Below are 17,343 nucleotides of genomic sequence, written 5' to 3'. Positions count from 1 at the left end.
GTCTATTTGTTTGCAGTCACAGAAAAGATTTTACTGTTAAATATCCAACTAGAAATTTCATGGCATTTTGGAACTACTAATGGCATTTTGGAAGCAGTTCAACATAAGACAAGGCACAGAAATGATTAAACTCGGGTGGGAACAAGCGAATTTATGAATAATGAATACCTGCTGGCATTAGCTCTGACTGAAATTGAAGCCAAGGAAGCTCCCTGTATTGAGAATGAAGCAAGGAAGTCCTACAGATTGCGAAAGCAATAGGCGGCGAAGAATGTTCTCATAGAAGAGGAGGAGAAATCGAAGAATTAGAGAAGGACGGCCAATGAACTGAAAAGCGAAGAATTGGATGATCTTATAATACTAGTCGACGATGAAAGCAGCGATAGTGAAGAAGATAAAGAGCCTTTGACGTGCAAGAAGTTAAACGAATTATTAAAAAAAGTACAGGAACTAACTGTCTGTTTTTGTAATAGAGATTGATCCAAATGAAGAAAGAAGACATTTTATGAGAGGTATTGAAAACCTAACATACGTTTAATGAACTTCTTCAGACACTGTTCCAAGCAAAAAACATCACTTATTAATAAAATAATCTTATACTATACCTACGTATTAAGCAGTAATAGAAATCCTCTCAATTATATTTGTTTTATTTTTCCTTTAAATTACAACAATATTTAGATTTGCATAAATTATACATATTTTAATTCGAACTATACTTAACGCGTTGTTTCCGTAAAAAGTTAACTTTGCGGAAAGCGAATTTGCTGCATGCGTCATTAACACATTGCAGTATGTTAATGATGTAAACCGAGCATTCTGCAAGGGTTTACTGTATAATGACATATCTATCAATTTTCGTATATTCAGATAACTTCTTGGTGCATCGCCTTTTATGTAACAGAGTGTATTTATCAAATCATACATAAACATGAATAATAATGACCAGAGGTAAAAATTTAAGTTTATTTTCTGTCTTAATATTTAATAATATGTTTTCTTTTATATTTCTGTTATTGTTTACAACCATATTTATCTAATTTTCTAGTGACATGCTTCAAATCACGATATAGTTCTTCATTTGCCGGAGTCCACAAATAAATAACACTCTTTTTGTCAAGCATGTACCTATAATGCCTAGAAAGAAGTGAAATGCATTAGTAAAAAACATTTAAAAATGCTTAGAAAAAATAAAAATAGCTATGTATCTTACTGTAAGGGATGAAACATTTGAATTCTAACTTTTAAATTTTCGAAAGAGATTTAAGATTCAAAAACTCAAATCTCTGCTCTTTTCATCATTTGAAACTTTCGAATCCTAACCTGAAAACCGTTAACCGTTTTAATTCAAACTCTGGAAAGATAATAAGTTTATTAATGTTCAATGGAAGCATTCATAAACAGAATGTGATTTTCGCCATTTCGGTGAACTTGAGTCCGCATACCAATCAGCTCGTGACGGTTGTGAATAGCAGAAGCTCTCAATTTTTTGGAGAGGATTTAGAATTTCAATTTTAATGTTTATTTAAGCTAACTCGTGAATTAATCTTACCTTCTTTGATTAAAATAAAGTCTAAATAATAATAAAAAAATTGAATATTTACTCAAACACTTTTTATGAAATTTTATTGAAAATGGACTTCAAGATTCAAAAGTTTTAATTATAAACTCTGTAAGACTTTTACCCTTGGTATATCTTTACTCCTTTATATTTTATCCTTACTTCTCGATATAATTGAAAAGTCCATCCGGCATAGCATCGGAAGGTCACACTTGCAAGGTCATTGCTGATTACTTCCTCTTTTAATACTCCGAAAATTTACAAACCGCTGTACAAGGTGACGCCCGAACTAAAAGGTGGTAGACAATAATTGGCCAGCACCAGGGTTCGCGATAGGTTTCTGGTCTTACCAATCTCTCTTTAAGTGGGGAACAATGTAAAATTTTTCTTCTTCCTTACCGTCTTCCTTCCAGGTGTAACTGGAAAACACATTGGCTGGTAATCCAGAATTCCGGAGTTCGAGTCTCGGCAAAAACATTGCCCTTTTTCACGTCTCCTGCTTAGAAAGAAAATGCCTAATGCAGTTAACTTAGATTTTGCTGTCTCATTGTGAATTGCACCTGCATGAATACTTCTCGTGTTAATGTATTAAACACCTTGGTAAGTTTTTAAATTTTATTACGTTTCTGCTTATTTTCTATTTGTAAAATGTAAAACACATTAATATCTACATCATTTCATAAATTTATAACATTAAAAACTAAATAAAAGTTCTTGGTGTTCGTAAGTTAAGTAGCTTGTCAGCAATGTTTTTCAAATTACGGTAAATATAAACATTTTCCAATATATTTATTGAGAAATATCTGTATATAAACAAAGCTGCAAACATCTAATACATAGACATTAAAGATCGAATGTAAATGCATTTTATTGTAATATAAATATTACCATTTTATTTTAGCGTTGTATATGAAACAAGGATGACTTTTACAAGTCCATTTCGGAGAAAATCCCGATACATGCAGACCAGTATGGAAACATTACTTATGAATTCAATTTCAGGAGAATACGATAGACAGAAATCTAAATTCAAATAAATACATAAAACAAAGAGATAAAAAGAGAAGAATGATTTAGTACCCATTTTTAAGAAGTAATGGCCTGTTTTCCTACTGCTATATAAAAAATTCAAAATAAAGTATGTAATTTGATCAAATAGTATAGTTTTTTTCTCAATAATACTGGAATACAATACGAAGAGTGTAGAAAAACGCAGTTACAGGTTCTAGTTACCTAGCTGATTGTAACCATGTAAATTGATCCATTCCGCTTTTTAAAATAAGGTAAGGGTTTATGAAAATAGTGCTGAATCTGCAAAATATGTAAAAAGAAAAACTTCTTTATAGTTTCTATGCAATAAAACACCCATATAATAATATACTATGTTTTGCTGGCTAAAAAGGGCTGCATAACGTCAAAACTTTGTGTGCAAAATTAGCATATATCCATGAACAATTTTACTATCTATACCATTATCCATTATCAGTACAGATCAAGACATCGATGATGATATTTAAGAAAGAGCTATAAAGTAAAATGCCAGATCTCGTAATAAAAAATTTCAATTATTGATAAAAAATATCAGTTTTAATTGTACAGTTAAACTTTAAAGTATTTATTAAATATTTAGAAACTGTCCTTGTAAAAATATAAAACATTCTGTTTAAATTAATTAAAATTGAATGAACGATTTATTAATTGGAATATTTACTATGCAGACAGCATATAAAAGTTATATTTTATATTTACTAAGCTTTTTTACTCATCTCATAGCAATACATTAATAAAATTTTCTTTCTTATTTTGAAAGAGTTTGCAAGTAAAAGTGAATATCCATGAATAATATTGGGTTGGCAACTAAGTAATTGCAGATTTTTTTTAGAAAATCAAAGACAATTTTTTCATGGAACTAAATAACTTTATTCTGTAATGTATTGCCCATTTTGATCAATGACCTTTTGCCATCTTTCAGGCAGCATCATAATCCCACGTTCATAAAACTTATGGTTTTTATTAGCAAAATACTGAATCAGATACGATTTGACATCATCATCATTATTGAAATTTTTACCATTCAAGGAGTTTTGTAAAGATCGAAACAAAAAGTAATCAGATGGTGCAAGGTCAGGACTATATGGTGGATGTGGCAAAACATCCCAACCAAGCTCCAATAATTTTTGCCGAGTGACCAAAGATGTGTGTGGCCTTGCATTGTCATGATGGAATACAACACCTCTTCGATTTGTTAATTCGGGCTGCTTTTCTTCAACTGCATTGTTTAATTTCGTTAGTTGTTCAATGTAGACATCAGAATTGATTGTTCGGTTGGGTGGTAAGAGTTCAAAGTAGACAATTCCTTTGTAATCCCACCAAACTGATAACAAAACCTTCTTTTGATGAATATCAGCTTTTGATGCTGTTTGAGTTGGTTCACCTGGCCTGCTCCCCGATCTTTTCCGCTTGATATTGTTGTAAACAACCCATTTTTTCATCGCCAGTTATCAGTCGTTTTAAAAATGAATAATTTTCATTACGTTTCTTTAGCAAATCGCAGCTGTTAATGCGTTGCGTTAAATGCGTTTCTTTCAGTTCGTGAGGAACCCATGTATCGAGTTTTTGAACATAGCCAAGTTGTTTTAAATGATTTCCAATGCATGTATGTGATACATGAAGCTTCTCTGCAATCTCACGTGTTGTACTGTGAATCCGAATCGATTATTGCTTTGATTAGGTCGTCAACTGGACGACCAGAGAGTTTTTCATCTTTGAGTGAAAAATCACCAGAACGAAATTTGGCAAACCAATTTTGACACTGCCGTTCTTTTAAGGCTTCGTCACCATAAACAACACATAACTTTTTATGAGCTTGCGATGCGTTTTTCCCTTTACGGAAATAAAAAAGCAAAATATGACGAAAACGTTCCTTTTGATTTTCCATTTTTTAACGAATGCCAAACGAAAACTACGCAACCGATCAAAAAACGTTTTTTACTGATTGACAGCTGAATTGCCAACTATCAAATAACAAAATGTGTTTTACATTTGTACTACGTTTGCAACCCTAAAAATTCAACTGAAGCCATCTATGAATGAAATCCGCAATTACTTAGTTGCCAACCCAATATTTAAGGAAATAAAGTGCATACAGTCATCTTTTCTTTAATAGAACGTATAACTGATAAAATGTCAATAAATGATTCCAAAGAATCTTCATCACAGTTGTGAAAAAGAGTTTTTGCTTCAAATATTTACAAATCAAATTTCTCACCACATCCCGTCATGGTCATCTTTGTACCTTTTCCCATCTTGACCCATGATGAGATATTCAGCATCAGGAAGGGGTTCAGAAGTGCTACAGATGTCTCTTAAGAGTAAAGTTCTAGTTTCTCCTTCTATAAGGGCCTCTTTTTCTGTACCTAGAAAAACATTGACACTAATGTTAAGAAGAAGAAAATTTCAGAACATAGATTAAACTGAAATTTTAATTAAGAAGTCTCATTAATAATTATAATGCAATCAGTAGGATCAGAACTAAAACCCCAGCCACTGCATTATAAAATATTCTTTTCATTGTATTATGTTACAAGGCAACATATTTTATAATGAAAATCCAACACCAAAAACATGTAGTAGATCATTTCACACAAAATTGAAAACATGTAGTGGATCATTTCTCCCCAGTCTTTCTGCCACAGAGCTATCTAAACCACCTGTGAGCTAGAAGGATGAACATGGATTGCACTACAAGTCTGATATCAATAGCAATCACTAAACAGTTAAACCATTAAATAAGCAATAGTTTCAAAGATTTTGATCTCACACTGCATCAAATTGCAATAAAATTATATTGGTTTTAAAGAGAAACATTTTCTTTTTCTATAAATATAAGTTTCCTATTCATAAACTTTAAAATTATAGATTCTATATGGTTTCAAATTAATATATTGCTTCAATATTTTATATATTTATATAAATATATAAAATATAATTTTTATATATTTATATAAGTCACTAACATTGTTATAATTGTTAGAATAACAATAACTGTAAGGATTTTGCAATATTTCCAATACTTTCATAAGAGTTTTTGATTAAAATATCTTAAATTTATGATGGATGTATAGAGTAAAATTTCTCCTATTTTTCTATATAATTTTTATCCAAATTTAATTGTCATATTTAACGTTATAGCGTATTTATTGACTTTTTAGTATGTATTCTTAATTTTTAAAATCCAAAGAATTGCAATGGTAACAATACGCATTTGAAGTATTTATTGTACTCCTACAATAAATACTTCAAATGTATAATTTCTACTGAAATAATATTGAGCATTTAATAAAATATTTATTTTAGTATATTATACCACTAGGATTTGGCAACGGAAGAAATATTAATCTTATTTATTTACATTAGAATTATACCTTATTTTCATCGTAAAAGCATTTTCTCCTTAATTATATTATTTATGTAAGAATACTATCAAGGCTTTATCAACTATGATTTATCAAGATTATTTATCACACTCTAATTCAGAACTTTCCACCTCCACGTAGGAATCTTCCATTCAGGTTTCTTCGCTGTCAGGCCCTACACGGGACTATATCAGGAACTAGCAAGAGCAGAATATTATTGCTTCCCTGCTGATGGACAATATAGCCACAAAGTTCTAAAGTTCCAACTCTCTCTTTTCCTCTTTGCTTGTCTCTTGTGCTGCTTTCGGCTACCAAAGTTTAATTTTCTAAATTCGTCCATTGTTTAAAATGTGAGATGTAGAAAATTGGAGAGTGCATAGAGCATCCACAGCTATAATGTTCATTATCGAAAAATAAAATGATGTGTGGAATTTACCGTTATATGTGTTCTTAAGGTGTCCGCCGATAACATCGCGGAGAAAACAACGCAAGGCGAAAACGTCGTGCTACAAAACATCGTGGGAGAAAACATCGCAAAGAACTTAGGCATTTCTGTCCCTGCATCGCTACATGAAGCAACCAACTGGAGACAGCCGGTATACAGCTCGCACCTTTGCAAGCTAGCCGTGGCGACAACGGCAGACGGAACGGAACGGTAAAATATGTTGATAAATATAAATACTGAATAAATTTATTAATATAAACCGTAAATAGTTTATTAATATACATTTATGAATATACTCCACCTCCAGGGCAACGATAGATGCCTCAAATGTGATCTTATTGGAGATGCGGAACATTTCGTTGAGATATGTACTCTTACCCGAGGGGTGAGGGCAAAATACGGAATAACAGGATTAGATATAACACAAATGAAATATGATAAATTATTGAAATTTTCACGAGATGTTATGACTGTGATAAATAAAAATAAAAGTATTGTGGCCATTAGTAGTTAGGAGAGAATTAAAATTGGATGTTATGAGTTTTTAAAAGAGATTTTAAAAGATTTTGACCTCACACTGCATCAAATTGCAATAAAATTATATTGGTTTTAAAGAGAAACATTTTCTTTTTCTAAAAATATAAGTTTCCTATTCATAAACTTTAAAATTATAGATTCTATATGGTTTCGAATTAATATATTGCTTCAATATAAATTTTATATATTTATGAGTCACTAACATTGTTATAATTGTTAAAATAACAATAAAACCATTGAACCATTTGAACTTTTTTTTTTTTTTTTAGTTTGTTATGTTTCATTTTTCTATCTTTTTTGTTGCTCGGGGCCCGGGCCTGGTTTCGCGGGAGCATTTGATATTTTATGGCTTTAAAAATTAAGAATTGTCTGTATTTTTTTAAGATTAAGAATTTTAAAATTAAGAATTGTGTTTCTTTTTGGGGCACGGTTGGCTGGGTGGCTGCCTCGTTTTGTGTTAGACGGGCCTTCTCCTTTGTGGCCTTATGGCTGATATGAATCGGCTAGGGGGGTCGGGGCTGCACCCACAACAACATTTATGAATATATGTACTATAAAATGAGTTTATTAATATAAACGCTTATTCAAATTAATTGATGTTTTTTTTCTTTAGAATTTACCAATAAAAACACAGCAAAAAATTTTGGATTTCAAGGAAATTGATTATTTTTTATCAAAATTTTTTATTTTCAAAACCCAAATATGATAAATATTCAGGTGTTTGGGAATTTATCATAGATTTTTAAATAATTGCATAAAGACATCGACTCCTGCATAATATGTATTTCGTCTGAGATTCGAGAGTTTGTTTTGAAGTGTTCAGATTTGAAATTCTGATAGCATTCAGTAAATTAATAATAATCAAATGATAAACCATGATCTATAAATATTAAGAAAAATGATGCATAGATACACATACACGGAACTTACCTTCCTTAATCACTTTTGTTATTATAAACTTAATATTTAAGAATATTCCATCTTTCGTCGCACGTTCTTGTAATCTGCCTCTCCATACTGAAACATATCGATAGATATATTGTAGCACTGCACTTTAATACAATTGAAATGATATATTACTATCACACTAAAGGAAATTCAAAATAAGTATAATAATTATTGTAAATTTAAAAATAAGCATCTACCTCTTTATAGCTAGAACTTGTTATTAAACAATTTTTCCCAACCTATCAGGAAACTTTAAACACCGTCTTTCATTAAATGAAGAAGTACATTATTTTCATTTAAACGAGAGCTGAAACTATAATTTGTTTTATCATTTCTTCAAGAAAAATGCGACTCCTTGAAGAATGCGAGAGAACAAGAATGACCAGCCATCCTGCAGTTACACTGCAGGATGGCTGGTTCATGTGCTAGAAGAAAACTATTAAAGCAGAAGCACAAACTTTGGCGTTCAGTCAGTGTCGAATTAAGACTTTAAAATGGGTTAAACACTTAAAAGATTTGGGCTTTCCTATGTCAATTTCTCTCTGGATGTTGGTTTAATTGAACCATACATTCCATGGTAGAACGATAATGGGAAACTTTTGTGGCATCTCTTTTCTTTGATGCGAGCGCGTGCTTATTTTGCCTAATGTTCATGTAGCTCTGCATATACAGTACCAGCGGGACTTGGTACGAAGGAAAATTATAAACCTCTCTAATGTGGTCCAGTGAAGTTGGTAGTCTTAGAGAGGTGAAATTCAGTACTATTGTCTGTTTGTACTCCCAGAAATACTGATCACTTTCAGAAGTGTCATCTTACGGACGTGTGGATACTTATAAAATAATTCAACTCTGCTCTGTTAAAAGCTGTCATCAGATGTGGTAGCGAAATTAGCAATAATAAATAAGCATTAGCTAATGGTTCTTTGCCATTAGCTAATAAAGAGAGAGAGAGAGAGAGAGAGAGAGAGAGAGAAAGGAAATTCTTTCTGCTGTGCCTCGCGAGACACATCCGAGTCAGAATAAGAAGATTGCGATGTGCGTGTTGTGTGTCCAAAAAAAAAAAAAAAAAAAAAAAAAAAAAAAAAAAAAAATAAACAGCATTTTATGATTTTAACAGTCAGCAGTCCCGTATACTAAGTGCATTGAATAAAAATCTGTTGCCAAAACTACATTTCTAAAATAATGAAACTATTCAAAATGTTGCGATTTCATCAAAAAAGACAAAATAAAAAAAAATCTGATTCGAATTTTGAAAACCTCGCTTCGAGGTGCACTGGCTATTGTCTAGATGTACCTATGTACCAAATTTTGTAGCCCTGTGTCTATTAGCTTACGCGCAGCACGAACGAAAGACACACACAGACTGACTCTCTTTTATTATATGTAGAGATTAGAATGATGAAGATTCTTTCAGAAGGGTACACATTATCGGAAAAGTCTACAAAAGTAGGAAAAAATCGGCCATTCGCGTCTTTCTGTGTGCCCTTCTACGCATTTAAAAAGTAGGAGAAAAATCCAAGATGACAGCTATGATGCTAAGATTCTCAACCAGAAATGCTTTCTACGCGAAATGTCTACACGATATTTTGTTCAGTCTCTATTATGTATTTTCTCCCTCCATTCTGCATGCCTTCATGGTGCAACAGTAGCACACTCGGCGCATATTTGAGAGATCCAGATTCGAATCTTGGTGAGGGCATTGTATATTTTTCAGGTACTCCTGCTTCAAAGTAACTTGTAGAGTCTGTGGTGTAGTGGCGAAAACCGCTACGCAAACCCTGGGTTGTGGTTGAAATTGAAATCAGCTTCAAACTCAAGTTAATAAGACGATAACCTTAACAGTTGCATATCTTGACAGTATGGGACTTTGCTATATTCAGTCCCATAATTTCAGAATTCTGTTAGAGGAAAAATACTCTAACGCATTATGATCGTTCTTAGCAGGCCAACATGCCCATAGCTCTAAACAGGAAAGTTTTTTCTCTTCTCAGAAAACCATATTATATATCTCCCTGTGTTTACTTGCGCTGAACTCCAAGGGGGGGGGAGATTCTTTCATTCATACTTTACAAAGTGTGAAACCCTGATGAAAAGACTTCTTTTACCTCTTTGTCCACTAAAGCGACCTTCGAGGCTGCAACCGTAATCGTTAAGAAAGGCACAGGATTTCAACTCGGATATGAAAACTATTGCACTCTGAAAACTCATTCTAGACAAAGAACCTTTATGCCACCTTAGCACAAGTCATTATATTATTTTGAACACGAGACATGAAAAATGAGCATTGTCCTCGCTGGGACTCGAACCTGGATAGTAGTTAAATACAAAATAATGTGTAATACAAAATGTTCATGCGCCTCACTTCGGTGTTCAAAAAAACATAGTTTGTGAAAACAAAGTATTACTGGAGAAGTATGTACAGTGATACCAAAAGTTATGTAGAGAATTGTTCAGATTGCTTACAGAATAAATCAAAACCACAAAACACTATTTTACGTTTAATTCCTAAGAAAGATCTTGCACCTGGGGAGATGATAGCTATAGAAATAGCTGGCAAACTGCCAAGATTCACAGATAATAAGTTTTATGTGTTCACTATTCCGGGTGTTTGGAAACAGTTCCATCAGACAACGGTTCATAATTTTGCTCTAAAGAATTTAATCAGTTTTTAAAATCGCTAAATATAGAGCACAGAAAGAGTTCGATTTATTACCCGCAAGCAAATGACTGAAAGAGTACACAGAGTGATGAAAGAATCTATTGCAGCAATTTTAAAAAAAAAGTTTGAGTGGCCAAAAAGGGTAATAATGATTAAACTGTATTACAATAATGCAAAACACTCAGTAACTCAATTTTCGCCAACAGCGCTCTTTTTTGTTAGAACGTTAAACACTCCAAGAAATAACAACGATTCTCTTAAACTAGCAGAAGATTTCCATCATTACTCCAAAATACTAAAGGACCAATTAAGTAACAATACGGAACAAGAAAAATTGAATGAAGACGAGTATTTTAATCATACAAAAAATATTTAAGAGGAAGAAAAATTCTGTAATTAGGGGGTAAAATTTTTATGCAAAAGGGTTTAATAACAATAAGGTTTTACAACCAAAACACGTGGGACTATATGAGATTATTAAGAAATTACTAATTGATAATTATACAACACAATTAGGTAACAAAACAATTAAAGTCCCCGTAAGTAAGTTGTTTTTGCAAAAACCTTCATGAATTGGTTCTGATAAGAATTTAAAAAAAATTAGGTTCAAGAAATTCATTCGGGTTTGATTTAAAATGAAAAAATAAAATTAAATTTCACTATATTCATGATGAGTACAAAATGGGCAATTCAATAAGGATTATAGGTGGCAAATGCTCTGTTTTAAGTGTATTAAAGCGCTAATTCCACAGTTTTGGTAGAGTTGGCTGGTCCATATACCAAAAGAATTGAGTTTTGCTACACGTAATCTATTAATTGGGCTATGTAAAAGATTTGTATACAGATATGTAAGAAAAAAAAAAGATTTTAAGTCTCCCTATGAAAATATAATGAATCTAATAATCTTGAATTAATAGAAATATAAGGAAAATCTGAATGTAAAATTTGTGATCAAAAGGTAAAACCAAATGTAATATAAAATGAATTGTTTGTAGTGCATAAAAGTGAAAAATGTGAAAATAAATAAAGTTGAAATAAAAATTGAAATCTTTTACATTACTTTGAAAATAAAGTTGTAACCAGTAATATCCATTTGTATGTTGCATATTACACATAAAAATGTTATATTGTACCAAGTAGCTATTTGATTGCTATATCATGTGTATGATATAAATTGTATATATCAGCTAAAAAAATTTTATTCTGAATCACATGTCTAGTAGCTGTACTTTTGTAAACTGCGAAATTAATGAATATGTCAAAATAGTATAAAAATTAATGTTATAGTGCAGCGGTTCTCAATCTTTAGACTAACGCGGACTATCTAAACAAATACTGAAAAGCATTAGTACCACAACTACATTTTACAATGATTATTTTTCAATTTTTATCAATAGAAATATTTAAAAAATATATTTTGCCATTTGCATAATATATTGACTATTTGTATTAAATATACACACATAAAAAATATTACATTAAAAATTTGTTACCATTTTAATTGTCAATTAACTTTAATTTTAAAATTTAGTGCGAAATTTAGGCCTGTTTAAGAGAGACCAAATTCTCATTGTCTGACCTTATTTCACTTAGTTTTAACAGTAAATTAGGATCCACTTTTAATTTTGTTCTTTTTTTTATTTTTCAAATATAACATGGAAGAAAATACTCTTTCATACAAATAGGTTGTCCAAGAAGGCAATAAATATTTAATAGCATTATTTGAAATGCATTTGATAGCATTATTTGAATTCTTTTTTTCGGTTTAGCCAAAATTGTGTTATTTTCTGAAATCTTCAGTTGGAGTTCGATCACAGGAAATTTCTATCTTGTTCTTTTTCTTCGCAAGATAAAATTTCAGGTATATTTGAACAAAATGGATTTCTAATCCAATTTTCTTTTTCACAATTCTCACGAAAATACACGTTGAAATTATTTATCAATGAAAAACAATGATTTTTAACGTCGGATGTTAATTATTCTTATTTTTCAAATTAATTTCGGTTACAGAATTTTCTAAAAATGGTAAAAAGCTTAAAATATTATTATCCAATTATTTGATTATTAGCTCGAGATTTTTTATCATTGCATTTATTTTATCTCTAATGGTAAACAATTAACAGTATTCTTAAAGTCCTAAATTTAATTCATTTAACTTTCCAAAAATATCAGTTAAATGTGCTAAATGCGCCAACCATAATTCACTAAATAAACAATTTTGCAATTCAAATTTTGAATCACAGAGGAAAATTTGAATTTCTGATCTAAGTTAAAAACGATTTAAAACTTTGCCTGTGGATAACCACCTTATTTCGGAATGTAATAAAAGCCTTTCATGTTCACTATTCGCCTCTTGGTATAAAACCGTAAATAATCTTGAATTTTAAAGTTCGGCAATTTTCAAGCTGCTCGATGAATGGAGCAGTGAGTAAATTGTTTCAGGGTGCGACTTTCTTTATTTGAGAAATAACACCGGAACGTTTCCTGTTAAACCCCAGCTCCGTTAAGCAAATGCACTTCATTCTCAGACATAAAACTGTGAATTACTTTGAAAACTTCGTTTGCAGTTGCACTGTCATGGAGAGATTCACAAAGAAATACTCTTCGGCAATTCGTTTACCTTCTTCGAAACGTATGTAAACTATTAATTCAACAAAGTTCGTTATATCACTTTCATCCAGTTACAATGCGAAATACTCACTGTATTTTATTTTGTGTTTTATGTTTTGAATAAGTGACTGTTTTATGGAATTTGCCATTTCATGAATTCGTCGACTTACTATATCATTTGATAACGAAATATTATCAAGTTCATTAAGCCGCTTTTTCGTTGAATAATGTTAAAGCGATATCTTTAGCTGCTGGTAATATAAGGTTTTCTTTCTCCAATAGTGTGAGTCTGCCCAGTCTTGGCAATTCTTGGGCTAACTAGTTAACTAGTTTCCAAAACTTTTTCATTTCAAGTAACAAAACCCTTCATTATTTCTTGAACGCCGATTATTTCCTCTTAAAATATTCTTCAGATTTATCCTTTAAATTGGCATGCTTTGATTCAAGATGTCTTTTTAAGAAACGATGATTATACATTGATTGGATAATAGTTCACGGCAAGCAAAGCATTGAGGTTGAGGGTCCATTTCACCTTCATTCCATGTAAACTAAGATAATAAATAACTTTCATTATATTTTCTGTAAATAATTTTTCTTTTCTTTTCAATATCCTCAGTGCTAGTAGACTGTACTGGATCCATCATCACTTTTCCGCTTAGTCAAATCTAGCCAATTTTCTATTTTTAAAAATCTAGGTTTGTTTTATTATTTTTTCACAAATATTTAAATACACTATATATTACTAGTCTTTCAAAAACAAACGATGGCATTCTCAAATCGTGTAGAAAAGTAAGGAATACAAAGAAACAAGAAGACAAAATACCTGCTGTTAGAGACAGCAAATGGAAGTAAAAAAATTATTCTAATTGAAAATAGAGCAATAGGAGTCTGGAAATGGTGGCTATATAAAATGTAGACATGCTAATAAATCGATCAACTAAACGAATTAATGAGATACTATTATCTTTTTATAGGAACTTATTTTTATTTCCTGTTAAATACAATACCCATTTTTATTCTTTTAAAAACATCGCTTAAGACAAAATTTGTTATATGCATGGCTAAAAGAATATTTGAGGAAATAAAACGGATTACTTTACTTTTGATCAAGTCTATGAGCGGCTATAGACCATGAACAAAGGTCAGATCGTATAAATTTACGAGCGTTAGAGAAAAAACTTAAACAGGATGTTTTGGGGTAGTGAATTTTTATATTTAATAGCTAAAAATACTTTTTTTTTTTTTTTTTTTTTTGCGTAACGCCTATTTTTCTCCTGCGTACCTGGTACACATACCACCTGTTGAGAATCGCTGCTATAGTGTAATATCGCTGTACCAATTCAAGTACCTGGACTTACAGTGTGAAAATAGTGTTAAAAGTGTCATCATAGAGCAAGACTAGTTCATAAAGCACGACTATGAAAGTTGAAAAGTGTGAAAAGTGCAGATGGTTGCAGATTTTCATCATCGTTCCAACTCAGACTGTGTCTCTGTTTTTCCTTCTCTGGCCAGAATGAATGTAAAAAGTAGCTTTTACACTGCCACTCGATGAAATTAATCGTTATTGCTAAACGCGAAAGAATAAATTAGGACCGAACCTATTTTATAACACAGATGGATTCTCTGCCTAGTTTCCCTTATAATTGCTTACTTATTTTATGCAAATAGTCTTCCTAATTGTGAGAAAAATGTAATTTTGATGATACTACGCATAGCATAATGTAAAATGCATATTGTTCCGAAACCTTAGACCCAGCATCTTTACAGCCTACCAGATGCCTCTACAGCTTCACGTGACAAAGTGGTCATTCCCTCTTTCACATTACGTCTTGTGCTGCAATCTCACTTAGGCATTCCTATACTTGCAGCGTCTCTCAAAACGTCAAGCTTACACAGCTTGCTATCTGAAAGCAAGGTATACAGCGTGATAGCAAGGTATACAGCTTGCTATCTGAAAGCTAGACACGGCAATAGCAGCAAAAGGAAAGAAAGATTTTTAACACATTTTCTACCGAGAGCTCTCTTTCGCCATGCGCACGTTGAAGTGAATGTCTTGTTGATATTTTCTTCAGATTCAAAATTTTCTACAAAAGCATCATGTATTAATAAATGAAAAATATTCACTGCTTGATATCCAATGAAAGTTGAGACGAATTATTACCGAAGTCTGCAGTCAGCTTCATCCATCGTTACCATGTGCTGCAGGTATTGTGAACGCATATGTAATGCATAAATAATGCTTCGTACATGCTAAAATATGACTTGTGATTTGAAAAACATATCATTCGCCGCAATCCAGATGTTTTAAGATATAGATCTGTGCACGTACAAGCTTGCAAATCGAGGCCGTGAATACGATCACGATCTGCCCTTTCCTTCATTTAATTATGAACGATAACTTCTGTGTAACGATAAAGTGTTATATACAAGGTGTCCCGTAAATGTTGCAACAGACTTTTAGGGGAGGTAGGGTACATCATAAGGATTAAGAATTGCATAGGAACCCATACCCGGAAATGTCAGGAGTAAGTGGTAGCAGAGGTAGAAGATGGGAAAGGAAACATGAGAGTGATTAATTTGGAAATATTTATTGAACGTTAATACAAATGGTGTATGCCAGCTTGAATGTTACAATAGATACTTGAAGTTTACACCATCAGCCGCCAAACATGCCTGACACCAACGGACTATTGATTGCCGGACATGTTCAAATACACCGGGAGTTTCTGTGATTGTAGCAACTGGGCCGGCGAGTCTTGCCAGAAGATCCATTTCAGACACAACAGGATCGTGCTACACGACACTTGATGACTCCCGACAAACAGCATTAAGCAGTCGCAGACATTAACTTTGAAGCGTTATTGTGCCGCGTGGGCCGCAAACCGGAGGGTTTTCTTGAGCCCACAAATGCTGATTGTATACGCCATCCCTATAGAATATGGCCTCATCTGTGAACAACACATAAGCTGGGAAATTAACACTATAGGCATTTTCTAGCAGAAACCACTGTACGAAATGCACACATTCAGGATGGTAATTGGGAAGCGCTAATTGAACCCTTTGTAAACAAAAGGCGTGGAAGAACTCGGCGTTCAAGACACGCTGGGTACTGGTACGAGACATTCTTAATTGAGTTGCAATGGCATGTATGCTGATCCTTGAATTACTCTCCACCGTATCCAAGACACTTTGTTCCCTAACGACCGAGTAAGCCGATTATTGCCTGCCCTCACTTGTCTTGCCACTTCTTAATGACCCGTAGTCGGAGAAATTTTAATGCAGACGTGCAAACAAACTGTGTTAATATCTGTCAGGGAAGCGTTCTGGATAAATGCGTGCAGCGGCTTGTCCCTTACTCTCAGCTATTCCATACACTAAGTGCATGTCTGCACGCTCTCCGTTCGTACAGCGCTCTATTCTCTTCGTATGGTACCTACCGCTCGAATGAGGCAACCCTCCCTTTTCATTAGCACTCTCCTCTACAACACCCCCTGGCGGCGTACAATAACATTTCTAGGCATGGGTGCAATTCTTAATCCTTATGATGTGCCCTACCTCCGCCAGAAATTTGTCGCAACATTTACGGGGCACACTGTATATATCTTTATTCAAGACATTAGCAAATTCAGGAAAGAGCTCCATAAGTAATAAAATTATCAAAATGTGCAAAATATATATTTCCTGTGTCCTTTAGCTCAAGAATTGGCCCGATTCGGTAAGTAACATATTTAAGTATTATTTAATATTATTATTGTCATTAATTCAGATATTTTAACAATTGGGTTATTGCGCCCTCGCAATGCGTTGAGATTTATTTCTAGTCGGATAACCTTTGCTCATTTAGCACATTCCATGCACTTTAAGTAATTATTCGAGGAGATGATATCTTGCATGTTAAAACTAACTTTTGCCATAACATTTGGCCACCATCTCCATTACACTGTTGTTGATTATTTCAGCATTTTTTAAATACCAGAATTATTATCATTGGTGAAAGAAATAGTTTCAGTATAATAATAGATACCTTTATAGAAGCTTAGGCGTTCTTCAGGTGTAGCTTTTTGAAAGTCACGTCAACTCAAATCTTCAATTACATTTGAAATTCTCCAGTGTTCCTGTCGGTTTTTGTGCATCAGAAGTTCAAATGTACATCATTCAATGTTCCGAA

At 32.6% G+C, this 17,343-nt stretch overlaps 1 protein-coding gene across 1 annotated transcript in view; it reads right to left on the bottom strand.

The window, feature by feature from the left end:
* Positions 1-942: 942 nt before the first annotated feature.
* Positions 943-17,343, bottom strand: part of LOC118183538 (venom factor-like) — a 337,533-nt gene continuing 321,132 nt past the window's right edge. Inside the window, exons 39-41 of the mRNA XM_085818275.1 lie at positions 7,889-7,975; positions 4,830-4,977; positions 943-1,137 (exon numbers count right to left, since the gene is read on the bottom strand). Of these exons, the coding sequence (XP_085674401.1) occupies positions 1,014-1,137; positions 4,830-4,977; positions 7,889-7,975 (359 nt within the window). The 3' untranslated portion in view covers positions 943-1,013. The remainder of the gene's footprint in view (positions 1,138-4,829; positions 4,978-7,888; positions 7,976-17,343) is intronic.

The sequence above is a fragment of the Stegodyphus dumicola genome, chromosome 6 (genome assembly GCF_044657685.1).
Source record: "Stegodyphus dumicola isolate Sdum_Otavi_A_Nest chromosome 6, ASM4465768v1".
NCBI lineage: Eukaryota > Metazoa > Arthropoda > Arachnida > Araneae > Eresidae > Stegodyphus > Stegodyphus dumicola.
The sequence above is the reverse complement of the archived record's forward strand: the minus strand, read 5'-3'. Positions and strand labels throughout refer to the sequence as shown.